This window comes from Pseudonaja textilis, chromosome 13, assembly GCF_049901715.1.
Source record: "Pseudonaja textilis isolate UNSWEBS1 chromosome 13, rPseTex1.2, whole genome shotgun sequence".
In the NCBI taxonomy this organism is placed as follows: domain Eukaryota; kingdom Metazoa; phylum Chordata; class Lepidosauria; order Squamata; family Elapidae; genus Pseudonaja; species Pseudonaja textilis.
The window spans coordinates 517597-538515 of NC_142002.1; the positions used below are offsets into that span (position 1 = coordinate 517597).

Consider the following 20919-nt stretch of genomic DNA (forward strand, 5'->3'; position numbering starts at 1 on the left):
ATGTTCTTCCATCTTTATTTCGCTTTCCAAAGAACCAGCTCATCTATATCGCTCCCAGCACAGCAGAAGGTGCCCAATTCTGCCCTTGAAGGAGTGCAGAACAGAAAAACAGCTGCTTTGCTGCCTTCCCAGTCTTTGACACCCTTCAACCCTCTCACGTGGGGGGGGGGGGGAAGCTGACCGCAGTAGGACTGCAAGAGCCCCACCCAGTCCTTGGCCAACAGCTGTAGCAGCTGCCAAGCCCCCTTCCCTCTGGGAGCCCAAAGCAGCGCACAAAGGTCCCTGCTTCCAAGGGGGCAAGACGGTTTCCCTGCAGGAATCCTGGCGGGGCCTCTTGGGCCTTCCAGGGTTTAACACCTTGGCGGGGGGGGGACGGCTTGGCCTTTTCACAAGGCAGCCACCACCAGTTGGTACAACAGGCCAAGGGAGGTGGTCATAGACCACAAACAATGATCAGGTAGTCAACCAAATCGCAGGACCCAAAGCCAAAGCCAGGCCCCCTGCTAGGGCAACTGCACCTGAGTTCCCAGGGACGAGATCGACTGGAAGAAAATTGCTTCCCCTTCTTTAGGCCAGCCCAAACCTTTAGTAACAGGGCAGCGGTCCAGCTAAGTACCAGCTAAGGTGTCAAGGGCGGCACAGGAACTGTTTCAAGGGCTTCACCCAAACGTGGTCCAAGAGTCCTGGATCACGGCTCTTCCCTTCCCTGGAAGGCGAGATATTGAGCCTATGTGAAACGGACGGGTCATGAAATGTTTTGCGGTGGAGAAAGGCCTTTTAAGGTGTGATGACTGGAGCCTGTCAAATCTCAGGAGGCAAATCTTTTGAAACGGGCTCCTTTGAAGAGCTGGCTGTAGCTTCGGTTGTTCTGGAGGGCAGCCCTGCAGGATGCTCCCTGGTGCTTCCCGAATTTCCCCTATGACCCACTCGCTTCCCCAAGACCACGTCTCTGGTTTTAGAGACAAAGGAATCCACACGGGGGAGTCAGTTTCTGACTCCCCCCGTTTTCCTCCCTAGCGCACAGTTCACTGGAAGTCAGACCAACGTATCTCCCAGGCTCAGGATGCTCCCCCAGAGGGTCTCCTTTCACAGGTGACTTCCAGGAGGGTCTTTGGTACCACACAGGTTACCCTCCCAGCAAGGGTCCCTCCCACACAGGCCAAGGAAGTGGGAGCCAGGTGCCCACAGGAAAGTTGTCCCATTCTGTCCTGCCCTGGCAGGGCTTGTAAGGACGGACCGCTGGAGCTGAAGGGCGGCTGCACCTGGATTCTGCACCTGGAGGCCACCCGTAGGGGGCATGACTGCCCACTGCCATGCAGGAACCCTGCCGCAGAGCGAAGCGTGCCTGGCCCCATTCCACGACCGAGTGGGTCTGCCCTTCTTCCTCTGCCCGAGTATGGTGGCACCAGAAGACTCTGCCCGGCTCCTTTCCGGCCCACAGGATGGCGCCTCTTGGGCAAGGTCACACCACCGAGTCCTGGATCTCGGAGCCAAGGCGAACCCGAGGGCGCTGGGCAGGACCCAACACCTCCACAAAGGTCTTGGCTATATGAAGTGGTCGCTGATCGGACTCCAGAAAAGCCACGCGTGGGCAGGCCAGGGACTCGTGCCCAGGCGTGCTCGCCACAAGACCCTCACACAGAGCCTGGTAGCCCTTGTGGTCTGACAGAGCGCCAGGCACGTTCAAGCCCCCCAGGGGAGGCGCATTCTCAGCGGGCAGGGCCTCCCTCTCCCGCGAGGTCCGGGGATGGGACCAGCTGCACCGGCCTTCCTTGAGGCAGACCTTCAGGCTGACTTGGTGCTTGTGCAGCGTGAAAAGGACCAGCAGCGTCACCGCGGTGCTGAAGAGCACACACATCACCAGGAACTCGGCCCAGTAGCTCCTGCCCTCCAACAGCATCGCGACGTTCTCTCCCGAGATGCTCCTGGAGGTGCTGAGGGTCTTCAGGGGGTCTTGGGCAGGCACCAGCTTGGCCCAGAGCCCTGGCTCCACGGTCACGCAGTAGCTCACCATCAACTGCCGGAAGCTGCCCTCATGAGACCAGCATTCGTAGTTCCCCTCCTCGGCTGGGCTCCCCACCAGCAGCACTTCCCCCGTGGGCAGCACCGGGAAGGTGGAGGCCAGAGCAGCCCCGTTGTGCACCCAGTGCCGGGAAGCCAGGTTGGACAGCAGCGGGCAGGGCAGCGGCATCACCCTGTTGGGCTGGAGCACCACCTGCTGGCACTGGAGTGGCTCTCCTGGGGGGAGAGAAGGCCTGTCAGGTCCGGCTACGGCCTTTTCACCTTGGCTCCAGCCCAGGAGACGCCAGTCCCTGCCCGAGACTTCCCCCAACATTCAAAGCCAGAGCCCGGCCAGGCTGACCCGTTACCTGCAGAATGGCCGAGTTCCACACCGCTGGTCCGGCACAGCTGGCTGGTCTCGGCCCCTTCGATGTCCTGGACCCAGGTCCTGGTGGGGGAGAGAGGGTGAGGAGCAGGAGGGGAACCCCGAGGACCATGGGCCCCTGTCAGTGCACCAGGTGGGGAAGAGGAGGAGCAGCAGCAGCAAGGGACTCTGGGGGAAGGGAGGGGGCCGGTCCCCGTAGGCCGAGGGGCCGGATCCAGGAAGCACTCACGCTGGCTGGAGCGGCCAAGGGCTGGGGAAGAGCGGCTGGCAGGCCCCTCCACCCCAGGCACAGTAGGGGTCTCCGGCCAGGACACACTCTCCACAGCTGCGGTACAGGCTGCAATTGGCCACAGGCACCTGCGCCAGGGCATCGTACGAGGCGGCGTAGACCAGGCCCTGCGGGGAGAACAGGAAAGGCTCCAGCAGGAGCACCACGGGGCATCCTTACCCAAGGACGCTGGAAGGGGCTGGGCCACCCTCCCGCTGCCACCACCCCCCGCCCCCCCGGGCAGAGGCATTGCCCTGGCATCGGGAGAGACGCCTCTGCTGTGATCAGGCCGGGGGGGCGGGGGGCCTTCGGCCCTGTATCCAGCGGCTCTCGCGAACTGAGCAGGGACCCAGACGGGCATCCCGTCCCCCCAACAGAGGAAGCGGCAGCCGCCGCCTGGCTGGCCCTGATCCAGAAGCCCCGATCCAAACACCTGGCCCCGAGGCCGGCTGGCTCCTCTCACATGAAGAACCGGGGCCAGGGGTCACCCGCCCCCCGCTTGGCCTCGGCTCTTGCCTGGGTGGGGTCCAGCAGCAGCTCCAGCACCGGCTGCTCTGCAGGGAAGAGGCGCAGCTCCTCGATGATGCGGACTCCCCGCCTGGTGATCACCGCCTTATGCAGGCGGCCGTCATCTACAAGACCCAAGAGGTGCCCGGTGAGGGTCCCATGGGCTGCCTCCAGGCCCCCTCCCTCCCTCCCCACCAGGAGGCCCCCTGCCCCGCCCTCCGAGCTCCGAGAAGGTGGGAAAGGCCCCCACGCAGGCTTGGCTCCAGCGTCAGCCCCTCTGCCGTCTTCCTTGGCTGCCCTGAGCCGCTCTGGCTTCAGGTTCCGCATCCGCCAACTCACCCGCTGCCCACAAAGCCCCCTCTCTGCTGACGCGGCCAGCCTGAAGCGGTGGCCATGCCAAGGCGGTGGCGGCAGCGGCAACAGAACAAGTGGGCCCCACCTGTGCCCAGGAACAAGACGTCGTAGGTCTGCTGCAGACTCTGGACACGCTGCACACTGAGCTGCCGGTAACGGGAGCGGGGCTGCACCAGGAGGGCCTGGCTCCGCACGGCCCCGTTCATGAGGAAGTGGTCCTTGAGGTAGTTCAGGACCCGGTCCGGCATCTGCAGCGAGGAGCTGATCTTCATCTGGCGGGTCTTGCGGTTGATGCACTGGGGAGAGCAGGGGCACACTGGGGAGCGCTGGCATGGGGGGCCTCCAGCACAGCCCCCCCCCCGCCACCCCAATTGCTCCGGGGAGAAGAGCAAGAGGCTCTGGAGTTCCTCTGCGAGGCTGTTCCACGGTTTCAACCCAGGGTCCCAACAGAGGAAGGAGGTTCGCTTTCTGTCTCTCAGAAAGAAGGTGGGGAAAAAGGCTGGAATTTGCAGAACTGCTAAGTTTGGAAGTTTATCCCCCAAAGCCAAAGGTAGGGGCAGCCCAGGAATGGACAAAGTTTGTAGTTCAACTCTTGGTTTTAAAAGATGCTGTTAAGAGGTCTAGATGCTCGCAGAATTATTCTGCCAATCCCTGCAGGTGAAGACAAGCATCCGCACACCTTAGATCTCTGCTCAGGCCACCTGGTCTCATGGGTGTTTGGACTCAATAATGGAAGCGTATTTATAAGATTTTACTTATTCTGAAGTCTATTTATCGCTTTGGCTTTTACGATCTAAAACAATCAAGTAGATTTGAGAATACGTAAAATCTTGTCCTGGAGTCAAATGTTTGTTCATTCAAGCTGGCAGTCAAAGATTTCAATTCACTTTATGGTGCAGCTGTTAAGCACAACTGTCACATGACGGTGACTTGAAACTTCCTGCCGGTTTCCCTGCTGACTTTTGCTTGTGCGAAGCTGTCTGGGAAGGTGACAAATTGTGTAATGTAGTGACGTGTGTGTGAAAGACCTTCAGAGACCGGAGAGGAGGCTCCCTCAGGAAGAGTCCCCTAAAAGAGGGGGAACCTCTCCCCAGATGTTTGCACTATAAAGGAGATGGCAGAGGAACCATCATTTCAGCTTTTCCAGACAGACAGGAAACACAGCCCGAGGAGCTAACTCGACTTAACTGTAGAGCTACACTGCAGAATCCTGCAAGTCCCTTTGTCTCCCACACACCGTTTTGTGTGACCCGGGACACTGCGGACCACTTAGCATCAGCTGCCAAGTGCCTGAGGAGCAACCCCTTGTTGCTGCAACAGCCACAACTTCAAGGACCAGTCATAAATTTTCTTTTACGGTGGTGTTGCCGTAACTTCCAGTGTTCACTGAATAAGCAACCGGTAAGCACCAACTGGTGACTTGCCTGTCCACCTCTCCCTCTCTCCCTCCCTCCCTCCTTCTGTACCCAGAGCAATCCGTGAGGTTCTGTTCCGAGTGGATGGTCTGCAGGAGGAGGTGAAGAGGGATGGGAAGCCACTCACTGCTCCAGGACGGGGCTCTGGCACAGGATGGACGTCGGTGTACCACTGCTGTGTCTCCCGGTTGACCTCTTTGTAGAGCCCGCCAAAGGCTTCCTTCACGTCCGAGAGGGAGAAGGCGCACACGGCTGCGGCCCCGGGGCCTTTCCTATCCCTGGCAGAGAGGGGCAGCGTGGGCCGGGGTGCCCAGAGAACCCCCTCTCCACCCGCCTTCGCCTGCGTGCCCCTCTTTGGTGCCAGCCCCCCAAGACTCACCACTGAGAGGTAAAGACCCCGTAGAAGACCGTCTCTGGCCAGCCGTCGCCTGAGCTCAACACAAACATGTCCTGGAGCACGTTGAAGAGGAAGCCGTCCTCCGGGTGGGAACACAGCAGCTGAGCCTTCAGGAAGGTGGTCCACCGTCGCTGGAGCACACGCTCTCCGCCCAGGTCACCCTGGGGGAGGGGGAGAGGAAGCCGGGGGGAACAGGAACCGGGGAGGAGAAGCAGGCTTGCCAAAGGTTGCCACTCCTTCTGGGCCTCCCTTTCCCTTGGACACACAGATCACCTCTGAAGGGCCCCTCAGCCACTGAGCGCTGCCTCACCTGCCCAGGTGAGCCTGTGGGGCCCCTGGGAAACTCTGGCTTGGCAGAGGAAGGCAGGAGGGAGGTTGGGGCCTAGAGCCCCTTGCTCCTTTTCAGGGGAGCAGGCATTCAGCACCCTGGGAGGGGATCGGAAGCGTCTCCGCATGGTCCTGGGATCACTCAGCCGTCCGAGGGCTCCCCTCCGCTACCTGGTCCCATCAGGAGAGGAAGGGGAACTGGGCACCACGCAGACCCCCCCCAGCAGGTCCCCTTGGGGGTCTCTCTGCTCCTCCTCCAGGGCTGCAACCCCTGCCAACCTGAAGGTCCATCTGCTGACCGCCCACTGACCTGGACAGAAACGCCCGTTCTGGGGGAGCCCCGGAGCTGCCCGAGGAGCTGGCAACCTCCCCCAATTGGGCTCCCAAAGGACTCGGTCCTTCGCCTGCCCCCAGGCGGCCTTTGGGAAAGCCAGGGGGTCTCCAGGCTGCCGTGTGGCACTGAGCGGGTTGCCAGCTGGCCCCGGACACCACAGGCCCCCTGGCACTGCGGGGGGCAAAAGGGGACAGGTGGCCCCAGGCGGATTCTGGCTCCTCCCCCAAAACGCCCCTCACCTTGCAGACACGTGCAATGCGGGACACAAGCGTGTCTTCAAAGAAGTCAAACTCCTTGCCGGTTTCACTGAAGAAGAAGTAGATCTTGCCATCGTCTTCCTCCTCCGGGCTGCTGCTCTCCTGCAGGAAGGCTGAGCCCACAAAGAACGGCTCTGCCCAAGAGGAGGAGGAGGAGGAGGAAGAAGAAGACGGCGATGAAGAAGATGGGTTGGACTCGCCCGTCTTTTTCTGCCCTTCCTTCAAGGGCCCCAGACGGAGCTGCTACTCCTGCTGCCCCAGGGGGCTTCAGCCAGCCAGTGCTGGGGGCGCCCTTCCGCGCAGTGCCAATGCCAGTCTCTGGGCCCGGACTCGTAGGCGGAGTGGTGGAGCCCCCCTCCCCCTCCCCTCCCTTCTTATTCCTTTGGGAAGAGCCACTTTCCCCGGAGAGAAGGCAGCTGCCCGAATGCTCCGTTGGGCCAAGTGGGACTAGGCACACGACAAGGAATTTGTCTCGGGCGCTCCAGTGCCCATGCAAAACAGCAGAACGATGATGATCGTATCACTAAGAAGGGGGATCCAAGGCCATAAATGCTACTCCTACAGCCATACTACCTGGGTAAAGACACCCAGGCATTAGACCGAAGGAGGGGTCCAGCAGCGGGACGGCACGAGGGGGAAAAGCTGCCTCCGTGAGCCTGTGAGTCGTTTGGGCAGGCAACCCCAGCGTCCCGGGGGGAGGAGTTGAAACAGTTGAAGTCCGGGATTGGGGGGGTGGGGGGGGCGCTAGACGTTTCCTCCGCCTCTTCCTGGCTTATGGAGCACACAGGTCCTCCCTGGAAGGCAGGCTGGTTGCCATTATTCTTTCTCCGTTGGTCTGGGACGCCACCTAGTGAACAGTCCGAGGTTGCCCTGGTGGTGACTGGTCCACACCTGGCCAAGGTGACCTCAGAGCGGCAGAGACCCCAACATCCAACACCAGAGCCCAAAGTTACTGAAAGGCGAGGACCTCCAAGTCCACCCAAAGAGCCCTCGGCTCCGCTCCGTGCTTGTCCACCCTGAGTGGCAGGGCTGCTATCTGTCATCAAATGTGAATTCCTCCCCCCGCCCCCCCCCCGGTGCCACCATCATCGCCCTCCTCCTCCTCCTCCTCCTCCTCCCGCCCACTCATCACATACCCTGCAACCAGTTGAGGGAACTTTCTGTCTTGATGGGCGGGCGGCTGCCAAGGCTGCGGAAGATGGTGGGTTCGTTGCCCTGAAACCTGCTTACGGTGCCCGTATAGAGTTCGCCATCTGAGAGAAAGCAGCCGTTTTAGGGCCAAGGGAAGATTCCTGCCTGCTCCACCTAGACCCCCCCCTCCAATATTGTCCATGGCCCGTGAGCCCGGGGGGGAATCTTCCTTCCTTGCAGGGAGCAGCCCCCCTCCCTCCACCCAAAGGTGCCCAGGGTGGCCTCTCTGAGACCCCCAAAGCTTCTTACCAACCATGATGGCTGTAGATCTGTACTCCGGGTCGAAGGGGCAGCGTCCCTTCCCATCCTCCAGCAAGAGCTGCCCCGAAGGGTCTCGCTGCAGCTGGAAGCCCGGCAGGCTCTGCAAGGGAGAGGGCAGTGACTGGTGAGCCCCCGCCCCACAATAGGAAAGGGCAGAACCACCAGCCCCCACCAGCCGGAGCCGGTCAACTCTGCACAGCCCCCTTTTCAATCTGTCCTCTCTCCTGCAAGGCCCAGCACTGCAAATGGGCCTTCCAGGCAGTTTCTGTTTTGGGGAGAGCCCTGGATGCGAATTCTAGCAGGGAGCCCACATGAGGAGGTTGCAGAGCCAGGCAGAGCAGGCAGTTGTGCCCACCCATCCCACAGCGGGGGGCGCTGTCCAGAAGGCGGCTTCAGGCTGGGTCTTCCCCCCATTTTGCAAGAAGAGGGCTCGATCCGGCACAAGGCTATTGCCAGGCACAAAAACTCACACCAGTTCTGCCTGTCACACAGGAACCTCCCCGGCCTGGTAGCCTCTCAAGGGATGAGGTCCCAAGGAATTCAGGGTTCAGGGTTGCTGTGGGTCCTTTGGCAGTTGCACGCCATGACTCCAGACTAGGTCTGTACTTGACCCCCCTTCCCTGCCAGGCTGGGGGGCTCCCAACAGCTGTGAAAACCTTCACCAGGGTCTCCCTTCAGCCTGGGGCTAAGACAGGCCTCATTCTGAAGACTATTATCGTCAGCTAAAGACATGCCACATCTGGAGGGGGCAGGCAGAACTCTGAGTTTGTTCATGCATGATAGGCAGGACAAGCGTAGCAAGGAAACTGCTCGGATCGGAATCAAGTTAGCCTCATTATTCTGCTCCACAAAACATCCAAGCGCCTGCAACCGGCGATGGCCTCAGGCTCGGCCTTGCTAAGCCAAAGGAGAAGAACAAGGAGGGCTGGCGGGGGGGTTGGGATGCTCCTCACAATGTAGGTGCAGGTGGGGCTGAAGGCGCTGGTCCCGCAGGTGTACAGGTGGGTCTCGTTCAGCTGCAGCAGGACCTTGATGTAGTTGTGGCAGTCTCTCTGCAGAGGGAGGGAAGAAGGCTGCACTCAGGACCAGCCGGCCACAGGCAGATCCTGCTTGGTCTGGGCTACGCTCCGATGGGCCCCCGACTCCCGGCGGGATTGAGCCCTGCCCTCCTCGCCAGAGTTGACCCCCCCAGCCGGCATGACCCACCTGGGGGTCCTTGCCCTTGAAGATGCACTGCTGCTTCTTTTCGTCCTCGGCCTGCCAGATGAGCTGCAGGGAGGAAAGCAGGCTGCCATCACTCACCTGGCCTCTCCAGGGGGGCTGCTGCTCCCCGATCCTTTCCTTGTAGCACTTCTGGCTGCTTCCTTGAGCTACCGACTCACCGGCGCTCCCTTCAAACCTCACCAAGCAACGCCAGCCGCGGGCAAATTGGCACGCTCAATTCCAGGCCCAGACATGAAGAAGGAAGCAGCCCTGAGGCCAGCCACCAACCCAGTCTTTCCTTTCCTTGTTTATTTGGGTACCTGCTGGAGGTGGAGCCACAACCAGACCCTTCCCGTCACCTCAAATACGGTGGCCGCGTAAGGAGACGGCAGACCAGGGAAGCCGCCCAGCTGAAGGCTGGGAGGAAGAGTGTTCTCACCTCGACCAACGCGGCATGGCTGCTCCTTCCAGCGTGAGGATCCAAGCTTGGCTGACTGCCTTAGAGGCTGCCAGTTGGGAACATCACCCAGGACCCATTTTGACTACCCCTCTGCAGCAGGGAAGGAGACCCAGAGACCAGGGCACCTGGACTGACCTGCTGGTGCTGGGGCCCGGGAGAGAAGGACCTGGTGCTCAGAGCAAGAAGCATCTCGCGGGCACCAACGTACAAGATCCGGCCATCGGGGCTCAGCATCATTGTGGTGTAGTTGGCGACTCCAGGCACCTGAAAGTTGTTCCACAGCCGCCTCCGGGGAGAATCTAGGGTTGCAAAAATGGGAGGCAGGAGGAGAGATGACCATGAGTGGATGCTGTGCCCCGGGCAGCCTCCTGGGCATCTAGCCTGCCACCAGTGACAGAGGCTACAGGACCACGTGCCTGTTTCCAACTGACAGCGGGTAGCATTGTTTCCACTGCAATTTACGTCTATTTGACATTCAAGAAGCTACTGTGCAAATCGAGCATCACACTCAGAGGTGAGCAAGCTCGGTACCACATGCCGCCCTCCCCATAAACCTCAGCATCACTCACTTTTGTTATCCCCAAATTAGAGGCCTCTTGCCTTGCCGGTGTCTGTATGCCTCCCAACGTGTGGACTCTCAGCAACAAGAGTTGACATGTCACACCGTCTCCACAGCAAATACCCTGGTTTGCCCCTGAGCATGCTTGGGGCACAACTGGCTACGCCTGTGGCCTCTTGACCAGGCTGTGCCAAGGCTTGCCCAGCCTCTCCTCACTGTCAGCAGGCAAAGCTGCTGCCTGTGGCACATGCAGTGGAGGCTACCAACGGATCCAGGCCTTCTCTGCCTTCCCCCGAAGGGTTTCGTGGAAGCCTTGCCAGCGCCAAGGCAGGATAGGTCAGACCCTTCGGGTGCCTCTGCTGGCAGCCACAGCAAAGGAAAGTTGCCATTGGGAATATAAGGAGAGCTCAACGAGAGCCACACACATGCCAAAGGGGGAAAGAAGTGCATTAATGTCATTTTAAAAAATATACTGCGTGGCTGTGGCATTAAGAGACAGGAGACATTTGTGAATTGAAATTCTCTGATCAAATACTTGGCTTAAACGTGTCAATTACATGTACGTGTGGCAAAGAATGGAATGCAAGTCTAAAAGCACAATTGATTTGATAGTTCGTGATGAAAATTTGAGAGAATGAGCGATGGACACAAGGGTGATGAGAAAGCATAAGTCATGCATGAAAATAATTAGAAGTTAATCTTCCAAAGGAACGAAAGGAAGAGGGTGGGAAGCTGCTTGGACCGCAGGAAAAAAAAATTAGAAGATCTGCAGCCATATTATCACAGCAACTTAATTAAATGATACCTTACAAACAGTCTCTAGCATTTCATAATTCCGCAAAACTCACTTTTGAGTTACTTAGACTTCAGTAAAGCATTTCACAAAGTAGACCACAGTCTACTGCTACCATAAGATAGAACAACCTGGGTTATACAGCATCACCCCCAGATGGATTTGCAACTGGCTGACCAAGTGCATTCAATGGACCCGCATCTTCATGGAGAGAAGAATGCATTGGGGCACCTCAAGGTTCTGTCTTAGGCCCGGTACTTTTCAACATTGCATTAAAAAATCTAGATGAGGGAATAGAATAGGAACGCATCACATTTGCAGATGACACCAACCTGGGGTGAATTGTTAAGACTTTGGATGACAGACTCAAGATTCAAGACTCTGATGGACTTGAGCATCGAGCTCTATCCAACAAGATGCAGTTCAGGGGTGAGAAACATTCCTGCACTTAGGCAGGAAATACCAGATGCACGGGTGCTACTGTGAGATGGGATGAGCTCCCGACCTTCACTCCAGCTCCTGCCCATCTGGCACTTTGAAGGTGTGCAAAGCAGGCAGGCAATGGCAATTATAGGTGGATAGATACCGCTGCAATGGGCACAATTAACGCAGGCACTAAATGACCCTCCAACCGGGCATCCCCTGGGCAACAGTGATGTCAACCAGCAAATCCTTTCAACCCAGAAGTGCCTCGGTGCTTGAAATAGCAGCAACAAGCCACACTCTGAAACGCACCCAGGAGTGCTGCTAACCAGCAATGTGAGGTGAGTGCAACAAGAAGCACCAGGAGACTAGCTGCATTTTGCCCTAGTTTGTAGCTTCTGAATGATCTTCACGGGCGGCCTTCCACGTTTAGCACATTGCAACAGCTCAGCTGAAGAAGTCACGGACACACAAGCCACGATGAGCACTCTGCTGTCGTCCCTCTACCTGGTTCCAGGAGGAATTTATCAGACACACCACCAGATGTTGGGTCAAGTCCCTCAGGGGCACAGCTGCTACACCAGCCAGAGCTGCAAGTCTGAGATTCCATTTATGAACCCGTCTGATAAGGGACAGAATGCGGTTTCTTAAACTTTTCCCTCTCAGGACCCCTTCTCACTTTTAAAAATGATGGAGGACAGCCCACCCACCCCCCAACAGCTTTGGTTTGGATGATGTTTGTACCTGGTGAGACCAAGACAAAGGTGGTGGCTCCTTCCCTAGGGAAGACCACTCCCCCAGAGGCAAGATTGCCCCCCCCTTGCTACTTTTCCAAAAGGCCCCCAAGACACAGGGAGCCCCAGGCTGACACGGAGCCAAGCAGGGGGCTAGTCAGGTTGGGTTGGTTGCTGCCAGGCAGTGGGGATGCTGGTGTTTTGTGTGTTCCACCTTTTTATGGGGTTTTTATGCCGGAAGCTGCCCGGAATCACCGTGTGGGTTGGACGGCCCATCCCGCTGGGACTGAGTCCCAACCTGTCTCGACCGAGTTTCTCCGTTTGAAGGATAAGCAGCAAAACGTTTCAAGCAAACAAAAAACAAATGTGACTCAGCTTCCAGATGGCGGGGAACCTTCCTCGCCCTGGGGCTTCGTCTTCCTCAGGGAAACAAGGAGCCCCCAGGTGGGCACTGCAGGGGTCCCTTGGCCTACGGCACTGGTGGCCTTCCCAATGCCAGCCTTGTCCATTTCACCGGGGCCCATGAGCTAAAGGAGTCCCACCATGTCTCCTCTCAAAGTTAATTGATTTTGTTCTGCTAAATGGGAGTCCAAGTTCTGAGCAAACGTGAGCAATGTCACCGTCACACCCTTCCTTCTTCCAGGCTGAAACCGAGGAGGGGCTGTGTAACAGCCTGAGATGCTGTGAGGGTAGTGCAGCCTTCCAGCCCTTCCCTCCACTGGGGAAGCCCAAAGGTGCGGCTGCACCCGTGTCTGGCCTTGCCCGGCACGCCTCTTCTTCCTCCAGCCCCTCCTCCTCCTCCTCCTCCTCCTCCTCTTCTGCTGGTGCCCTCAAGAGAGGCTGCTGAAGGGCAAAGTCGCCCACCGGCCTCGGCAAGGGCTGTGCCAGGATCAGCTGCCCTCCGGCTGAAAAAACAGCCCTGCCCAGCTGGAGCCCTCGGGCATCCCAGGCAGACCCCCCAATTGTTGCCCTTCCACAGGCTGGCTGGGAAGAGAGCTGACTCCCACAAAGGGGAGGCCCAGCAACGGCTGTGGGCGCAAGCTAATTTTAACTGCCCCCCTTTCTCCCTATTTCACGCTGTAACTTTTCCCTGCCTCCCTATTCCTGGCCGCCTTTCCGAATCCCCCTGCATCTCCTCTAAGGGAGCCACACACACCCTCAGTGGGCGTGTTTCATCTTCCTATCAAGGGAGGCATCTTCCGGTAGGGCTTCTGGTGAGGAAGGAAGCAGCAGCTCGGATCCTTGGGATCCTCAAACAAGAGAAGCCAGAGCGCAAAAGCACCGCAGCAACTAAAAGAGACAAGGGGGCAACGGGAGACGCTCCGGTCTTCGAGAACAGACCACACGGGACACCTGAGCCTTGCGAAGGGAGGGAGACAAAAACGGACCCCCCCCGTGGGAAGGTGGCTGGGCTGCCGGGGAGCCCGTGGAGGAAGACGGGCAGAAGGGGGCACTGAAGCAAGCACTCAGGGCAGACCCCGAGGATGTCGCACCCCCCCGCCCCACAAGGCCTCCTGCCTCTTTTGGGAGTGGGGGTTGCAGAGCAGCTGCCTCAGAAGTCCCCAAAGGCGGCTCCCAGCTGAGGCCTGAGGAAGAGGAATGGTGACCCAGGAGGGGATGGGGTCCCCTTCATGCCAGGCTCAGGCGAGGGCAACTGGAGAGCAATTCATGGGGGCCCCTGAATTGGACTTTAGCCCTCGGGACTCTTCCCCGTCCCCCGTCCCCTTCGCTCTGAGGCCAGACTTATCCCCCTTAAACTCTCCCCCCAAACAGGATATGTGGTGGAGAAACCAGGCGCAGGTCCGGGCACCCAAGTTTCACTATTTGTTTAGATTTAATTTAATTCTTACTATTCATTATATGTTTTGGGTTATTGATCTCCCGGGGGACAGGGAGCCTTATGAAATTACTTCATAGGCACCATAACGCAGGGACAATCTGGGCAGTAACCCAGAGAGAGATTATTCTGTCAGGGAAACAGAAAATCAATAGCTTAAATCAAGTAAAGCACCTTCCAAAAATCTGCCCGAATGATGGATTAGAAAAGCTGGTCAGAAACCCAAAACTCTGTCAAGAGTCCTTTTCCCCCTCCTGAAGCCATTTCCTCTGTAAATTATAGTGTTGGAAGGGACCACAAGGATCATCTAGTCCCGTGTTGGCGAACCTGTGGCATGCAGAGCCATTTGTGTGGGCACGCGAGCCCCAGCCAAACTTACCTCACTGCACATGTGCACTTGCCTCCCAGCTGATTTTCGGCCCATTTGAGGCCTTTTCCGGCCTCCCAGAGGCTCAAGGGAAGCCTCTGCAGCCTTTGGAGGCCGAAAAACAGGCCCGTTTCATTACTTCCTGTGTTTCCGGAAATACTGGAAGTGATGAAACGGGCCCAGGGCAGGTAAGGCGGGGGAGGGGATCCACGCGCAAGCAGCGTGGGGGCCTGTGCGCATTGCCTTCCGGGTGCTGGCACGCAAGCATGCCCACGCGAGGACAAGTGCAATTTTAGGCACAGGAGCCCCAAAAGGTTAGCCACCACTGATCTAGTCCAACCCTCTGCAAAGTGCAGAAAAACCTTTTAGACTTCCGGGAACGGAGAACCTGCAACCTCCACAGGTAAACTCTTCTCAGCAATGGAGGCACTTTTCCCTTACATGAGACCTGGGCGGCTGTAACCTGTGCCCAAGGTTTCTGGGGCTACTTTCTGTGACCACGGATGGCGGCTCCTGACCTTCTTCCCTGGAGTTCCCGCTGGTCTCCCTGGTCACAACTGTCGGGCCTGCCTGCACCTTCTTTCTGCCCTTCGCTTTCGGGGGCGCAGAGAGAGGAATTCCGCAGCAGCCTTGCGCACACTAATAATGCCCCTGAGAAGGGCTGCATGGGGTTTGGGGCAGCTGCCTCTGCCCCCAGCCATCTGGTTGGGTACAGGGTCCCTTTTCTTCCCTCCTGGCCCCCTGCCCTTATGTGCCAGGAGCAACTGGAGGAAAAGGCCGTCCTTGCTCATCAGGCAAAGTCCAACCTTCTTTGGACCCCCAACCCCGAAGGGCAGCACCCCTTCGCTTCTGCAAGAAGCAGCTGTCCATACGAACGACCCCAGCAAAGCTTGGGAACGTTCTGGAGTTATTCTACAAAAGGAAGGAAGGGCTGGACAGAGGACCCCAAATTCTGGGGGCAGCTGAGCTAAAAATGATTTCAGACGAAGTAACACCAGATTTTATTTTAAAAGACACTCCTTCTATTCCCTCATGCTGAGCCAAAGGCAGCCCTGGACCCAGAGCTCTTGCTCGCCCCGCTGCAGGATCCTGTGGGCGGAGTATGGGTGAGCTTCGGGCAGGGCCTACACGGCCTGCTGCCCACCTCCTCCTCTGGGACAGCCTTGGATCGACCGAGCCAGCCCAGCTGCCCAGCAGCAGCAGCGGCAGCAGCAGCTGCTCAGCGGCTGGGCTGGCTTGGCAGCCGGGCCTCTAATGCCCTTCAGAGCTGGACCCACCCACTGCCGGACGGTGGCTCTGCTCCAGGGGGAGGAGCCTCACGGCCACCTGGCAAGGAGTGGGGGAGGAACATCGCTCCCTGGCATTCAAAATCACAGGGGGGAGGGGCGGACTCCTCCAGCAACAGGAGGGCGTTGAAGCGAGGCTTCGGCACTGCCCGACCTGGAAGGGGAAGCCTGCCCACTGACCTTGGCAGACCTGCTCTGCACCAATCCTGCTCAGCGCTGGGACCTGTTGCAGCAAGCCTGCGCTTGGCGACAGGCCTGGATGGGCTCCAGCTTGCTCTGCTCCAGGGAGGGCCCTCCCAGCCTGGGTGGCAAAACCCAGGCAAATCGGGCAGCTTTGTGCATGCCAAGGACGGTGGCACAGCCCCAGCCCGGAAGCGCCGTGCAGCCGGCTGGATTCCCACAGCACAGCAATGGATCCCTCTCCCAGCTTCCCGCAGGGGCCTCATCAATGATGGTTTAAGCTCTCACGGGGGCTGAGAAGGCAACCGGTGGCCTTCACAGCCCCCAGGAGAAACTGGGAGCTTCTGCCCGGCAGCCACACCAGGCTCAACCAGGAGGTCAAGATTCGCACCAGGAGCCCAGACCAAAAAACACCTGCAGCTAGATTCCAGAAGCTCCCCTCCCCCCAAAATAGCAGCACGGGATGTTTAGATCCAGATGATGACCACAAAATGTCCAACCACACCTGTGTTTCGTGAGAGTAACTGGGGCCGTCTAGCCAAAGGTCCCTCCACAAGGAAAGGCGGCTGAATCCACTGACCACCGATCTTCCACCCATCTACTCTTCTGACTTAGAAAGTCGCTCACAGGGACCTTAGGGTCGCACCGCTACAGACCAAGGAAGGGAGCACTCCACGGGCCAAAAAATAAGACCTGGAACTCATCACCCGCCCTTCCAACGAGTCCAAGGCAGCTTTGAGCTAAGCATTAAACAGGCGCGAAGCTGCAGGGAGGCCTCTGGGGCTCTGCCGGGGAGGGAAGGGTCGGGGTTAGGAACAAGGAAACCGAGGCAGGAGCGGGGGGGGGCAGGGGGGGGGGTTTGACAGGGCAGCTGTGACCCTCCGCAATGGTTTCTCATGGGAAATTAATGGTCCACGCTTGGGTGAAAGGGAACAAGACATCCTTTAACAGCAAGAAGTGTTCCGTTTAGGTATCTGTAGACACAAGGTGGGATGTTCATTGAAAACAAACAGTAAGTATGAGAAGATCTTGGGGTCACTGACAATAAGGTGCACCTGAATCAATAGTGCAAGGCAGCTGTGAGAAGGGGTCTTAAAGAAAACAAAGTAAGCCCTAAACGTGTATTTAAAACTTCTGGTGCCCAGGATGAAAGGAAACTCACCCAAAGCTGTGAAATATGTCAATCCAAAGGTTTCTAACAGCTGAAAAGAAGTTAACAAGCAATCTCCATAAAATCTATGGTTTTATGATTACAGGGACCACAATGAATAGCAGGACCTACAAAAAACATCTAACTGTTTCGATAGATCCCCAACTGGAGATGAGTTGCAAGGGGATTCAGTCTACAAGCCGGCACAATCCCAGACGGCTTCAACGGAAGTAGAGCATTAAGATCAAGATCTTCTCTATTCTGGGTTGGTCTGACCACACCTAGAAGGGCAAGCGCTGTATTTCAGCACGACTGAAATGCTGTGGCATGATTGAGGGCTACAAGAAGAAGGAACAGACTCTTGTAGCTAGCTTTTAGAAGTTCCGCAGATGCCTGCAAAAGAGGGAGGTGTCTGGAACACAGAAGACGGGCAGAACCCATTCCGAGTTTCCCAGGCACAGGACAAGACCTGGCGGGGGGTCCTACCTCCAAAGGAAGCATCAGAGCATCTTTCCAGGAGGACCTACCGCTGCACGGGGGATCAGCTGCCTTGGGAGCGGTAGGCTCTCCTTCACTAGAGGTGTTTAAAAAGCAGGCAGGTGAGCATCAGCCAGGATGCCGCAGTATGGGATACCTGTCCTGGGCAAGGGGCTGGACTAGGCAGCCTCTAAAGAGAGAAACCAGGAGGAGGGAGCAAATATTCAGCCTCCATTATTGGCAAGAGTTTGTCACTTATCTCAGGGGTCTTCAAACTCAGCCCCTTTAAGACTTGTGGACTTCAACTCCCAGGATTCCTCCTTCAGTCACGTTAGCTCAGGAATTCTGGGAATTGAAGTCCACAAGTTTGAAGACCCTTGCTCTATCTGATAGCCCAGAACTAGAGTTCATATCTTCCCGTGGAATCGGTTTCCTGGTGCTGACATTAAGGTTCCTTCCAACCTTAAGACTACAGTTGCACCCATGGCAGGCAGAGTCCTCCTGTTAACAACAAGCCAGTGTCGGCATTGACCATGCAACTCATGAAAGTGCAGAGGAGCAGCGAACGTGTGTCTGAGCTCTCCTTGGATCCTGCAAATGGTCTGTGGTGTGACGTGGGCAAGCGCTCACTTGAAGCTGCACTCCAGAAAGGCGAGCGAGCCTCTTTCACTCCCACTGGCCGCACCCTCTCTCGCATCCTGGAGGGCAACAAGCGTCAACACCAGCCTGCCATTCCAGAACAGGCAGCCCGCCCACCCGCCAAGTCCTGGGGCACCATCCCCTCCCAACCACCAGCGGGTCCGAAACCCGCCCAAGAGGAGAACACCTGGCTCAGGTGCCCTGAGTGGCCTGCTGGCTCAGGGGGGCCCTCCGCGTCAACACCTCCCAGCCTGTTCTTCTGGATCCGGGGCAGAGAGTCCCAGTGCACAAGACCCGGAGACCCGGGCAAGGCAGAAGCAACTAGGCCGACCAGTTAAAGGCGGCTTGGCCCTGGCCCGGAGCCTTCTGGGAAAACGGAAAGCCCAGCCTGCTTCGGCTCGACTCTGCGCTTTCGGGCAGGAATTGACTGCTTGAAATCCGGAGTTGCCCGGGAATAAGGCGACATCCACCGGTGGGCTGAAAAGGATTTCGTGTCAGTTCATCAGAGAAGGAAAACCTGGCAACTTGATATGCGCTTTTTGCAGGGAATAAAAGTTGTATTGTAGCTCAGCAATTTTTCTCAAACCGCCCGCCTCTTTTGTCCCGCTTCCCGCAACCCCCTCGGTTCCCGCGCTCGGCCCCCTCACAGAAGGAGACAAAGCCCTTCTCCCGCCCGGGGACGGGCTGGCCGGGGGCCCCGAGCCGCTCCTGGCCAGCCGGGCTGGGCGCCCAGGCGAGCCCGGCAGAGGCCTCTGCCGCTCGGGAGGGGGACCCGCCGTTTCTCAGCCCTGCCCGGAGTCGACCCGGGCCCCCTCTTCACGCCACGACCGGGCAGAGGATCGCGTGGTCCGGGAGGAGGCCCGGATGCACCGGGGGGAGGGCGCCGTTGGGCCGATCCAGGCTCCTTAACACGCGTGTTGAGGCGGCGCCGTCTGAAACCCGGGACCTGCAGGTTCCGCTCCCGGAGATTTCGCCGCTCTTGCGAGGGGCGGGGGGTCCCCAAAGCCCCGAGGAGCGGAGAAGGCCGGGCCGCCGAGGCGAGCCCCGTTGCCAGAGCCCGGCCTGCAAGCGCGCAAGGGGCGCCGAGCCCGCCCGGCCCTCGCCCGCTCCTTCCTTCGCGCCCCGGCTCGGTGGAGGCCGCGACTCCGCCCCGCGCCCACCCGCCGCCCGGACGCGGCTCGCCTACCGTGGCCGAGGCTCAGGCGGGGCACCGCCTCCCCGGGGGCGCCCGAGGGCAGCAGCGAGCCCAGCAGCAGCAGCGGCAGCAGCGGCGGCGGCGGCCCCATGGCGCGGGGTCCGGCAAGCGGCGAGTGCGGGCCGCGGGCGTCGTCGGCGTCGTGCAACCCAGCTCGCGCTGCTCCAGCTGGCCGGGGCGGGCGTGGCGGCGCCTCCGCCTTCGGGGCGTGGCGGGCAGGCCCGTACCTGAGCAGGAGCCGCGCCCGCCCGCCCGGCCCTGGGGGAGGGCGGAGCTGGGCACCTGGCGCACCTGCCCGCCTCCGAGGAGGCTCCGCCGTGGCGGCCGCTGGCCGGGAAAGACGTCCGGGGGGAGACCCTCGTCGCGGGCGCGCTTGGTCCCCTCGAGATCCGCTAGTCGCTCCCCGTCAGCCGCGCGCAGAACCCGGGCGTTGGAGGAGGCGAAAGTGAGCCTGCGGCGGGCAGAGTTGGGCCCCTTCGTACGGTTTCGGAGCTCCTTCTCCGGTCAGCCGTGGTCTCGTCTGGGGCCCCGGAGCGAGCCGCCAAAGGGGGCGGGGGTTGGGGTCGGCCAGGCGTTGTGCGGCGGCTGCCTTTGGCAAACGCGCTGCCTAAATACGCCGCCGGAGGCGCTGTTGGCAACCCCGCCGGGAGCCCGCTGTAAGGCCCGGCCTCTCCGCAAGGAAGCGGAACTCCTGAAACCCTTTAAAAAGGAACTTTTATCGAGAGAAAGTGAAAGCAAGGAAGGCAAGGCAGGGCCTGAGATCCCCGCTCTTCCAACTGGACAGTTTTGAGGCTTGTGGACTTCAACTCCCAGAATTCCTGAGCTAACAGGACTGGAGGAGGAATTCTGGGAGTTGAAGTCCACAAGCCGTAAAGCTGTCCAGTAGGAAGAGCCCTGGATTAAGGGTTGCCTAAAACCCCGCCTCTACGTCCAGTCCAAGGGAGAGAGTACAGAAGGGTTAGGCTACCCACGTTAGACAGAACTGTGGGAATTAAGTGTTCCCTTCTGCTGGCAGGAGGGAAAAGACCCTCTTCCTGGGTCTGTTTTTGGTGCAAGGCTCCATGGCAGCACCTGGAGGGGAAGGAGTCGAAACAGGCCATGTCAGGAGGTGAGGGCCCTGCGGATGATCTTCTCAGCCCCCCTGACCCACATAGTGCACAGGCTGTCTATGAAAGGGGGGCTCCCACAGAGGGCAGCTGCCTCCCTGCCCACCTGACTGGCTCCTACCTGGCGGGGATGGGCTACAACTAGAGGCCGTGGAGATGGAGCTGCTTTGAGGAATGGGGCCGACTCAGCCCCTTGTAGGACCCTGCCAGCCGCCAGCCGTGGCCAGCGGGAAGGATGGCGTAAGTCTCTCCCCTGTGCTCCAGAGACGGACGGACTCCCTGCAGGCACCCTCCCACCGTTTCCATAGCAACGCGTTCCCAGCAATAGCTATGGCAACTGGAGCCTGGGAGAATGGCCCTGGAGCCCGAGGGGTCAGCCACCAAGCAGTGGAATTGGGGGGCCGAGGGGTGCCTTTGGCAACAAAGGAAGGACCCTCACCCACCCTCTCCACTTGGGTGGACTGCCTTTTCTCCTCTGGAGCCCCTCCCTCAGGCCACCTGGAAGGAAGAGTCCAGCCGAGCACCTTCTGGGCCCCCTCCTGGCTGCTCTCCTCAGCCGTGACCCAGTGGGGGTCCTGCTCTGCTCTCTCTGCACACACACCCCAGGCCCTGTAAGGAGTAGCATGGGACCACAGCCTAGGTCCAGGAGGGGCCATCTGTGGGGGAGCCCTGGTTGCTGGAGCTGGCTGGCAACCGCCCCGAGAAGCCCCCCCCCCAGCCCACTCCCCTGGGTGCAGGTGGCAGGCAGCCCCTCTGGCTGGCCATTGGTTGGGCAGACCTGATTGACAGGTCCCCTTAGAGCAGGATCTGCCC

General features: G+C 59.1%; 1 protein-coding gene across 2 annotated transcripts; it reads right to left on the minus strand.

The window, feature by feature from the left end:
* Position 1: 1 nt before the first annotated feature.
* On the minus strand, positions 2-19210 carry SEMA4B (semaphorin 4B). 2 transcript variants are annotated; one of them, XM_026709435.2, is made up of 14 exons: positions 18992-19210; positions 9496-9659; positions 8904-8966; positions 8651-8749; positions 7686-7797; positions 7382-7498; positions 6228-6379; positions 5310-5488; positions 5058-5208; positions 3601-3811; positions 3171-3286; positions 2616-2782; positions 2370-2449; positions 2-2238 (listed from the first exon to the last, which is right to left on the minus strand). In XM_026709435.2, exons 1-14 carry the CDS (start codon positions 19089-19091, stop codon positions 1463-1465), a joined length of 2487 nt encoding a protein of 828 aa, XP_026565220.1. In that variant the 5' UTR covers positions 19092-19210; the 3' UTR covers positions 2-1462. The 2 variants fall into 2 exon arrangements, with proteins under 2 accessions (XP_026565220.1, XP_087797937.1); XM_087941811.1 differs by having other exon boundaries at positions 5058-5202; positions 18992-19156.
* Between the last annotated feature and the right edge of the window lie 1709 nt (positions 19211-20919).

Bases quoted from the DNA above. Each gene is read 5' to 3' on its own strand.
- SEMA4B (XM_026709435.2), bottom strand. From the start codon at position 19,091: ATGGGGCCGCCGCCGCCGCTGCTGCCGCTGCTGCTGCTGGGCTCGCTG. The intron at 5,209-5,309 runs GTGAGTCTTGGG...CCTCTCTGCCAG, and splicing joins GGGGTCTTTACCTCTCAGTG to GGATAGGAAAGGCCCCGGGG. The intron at 2,239-2,369 runs GTAACGGGTCAG...CTCTCCCCCCAG, and splicing joins GGAACTCGGCCATTCTGCAG to GAGAGCCACTCCAGTGCCAG.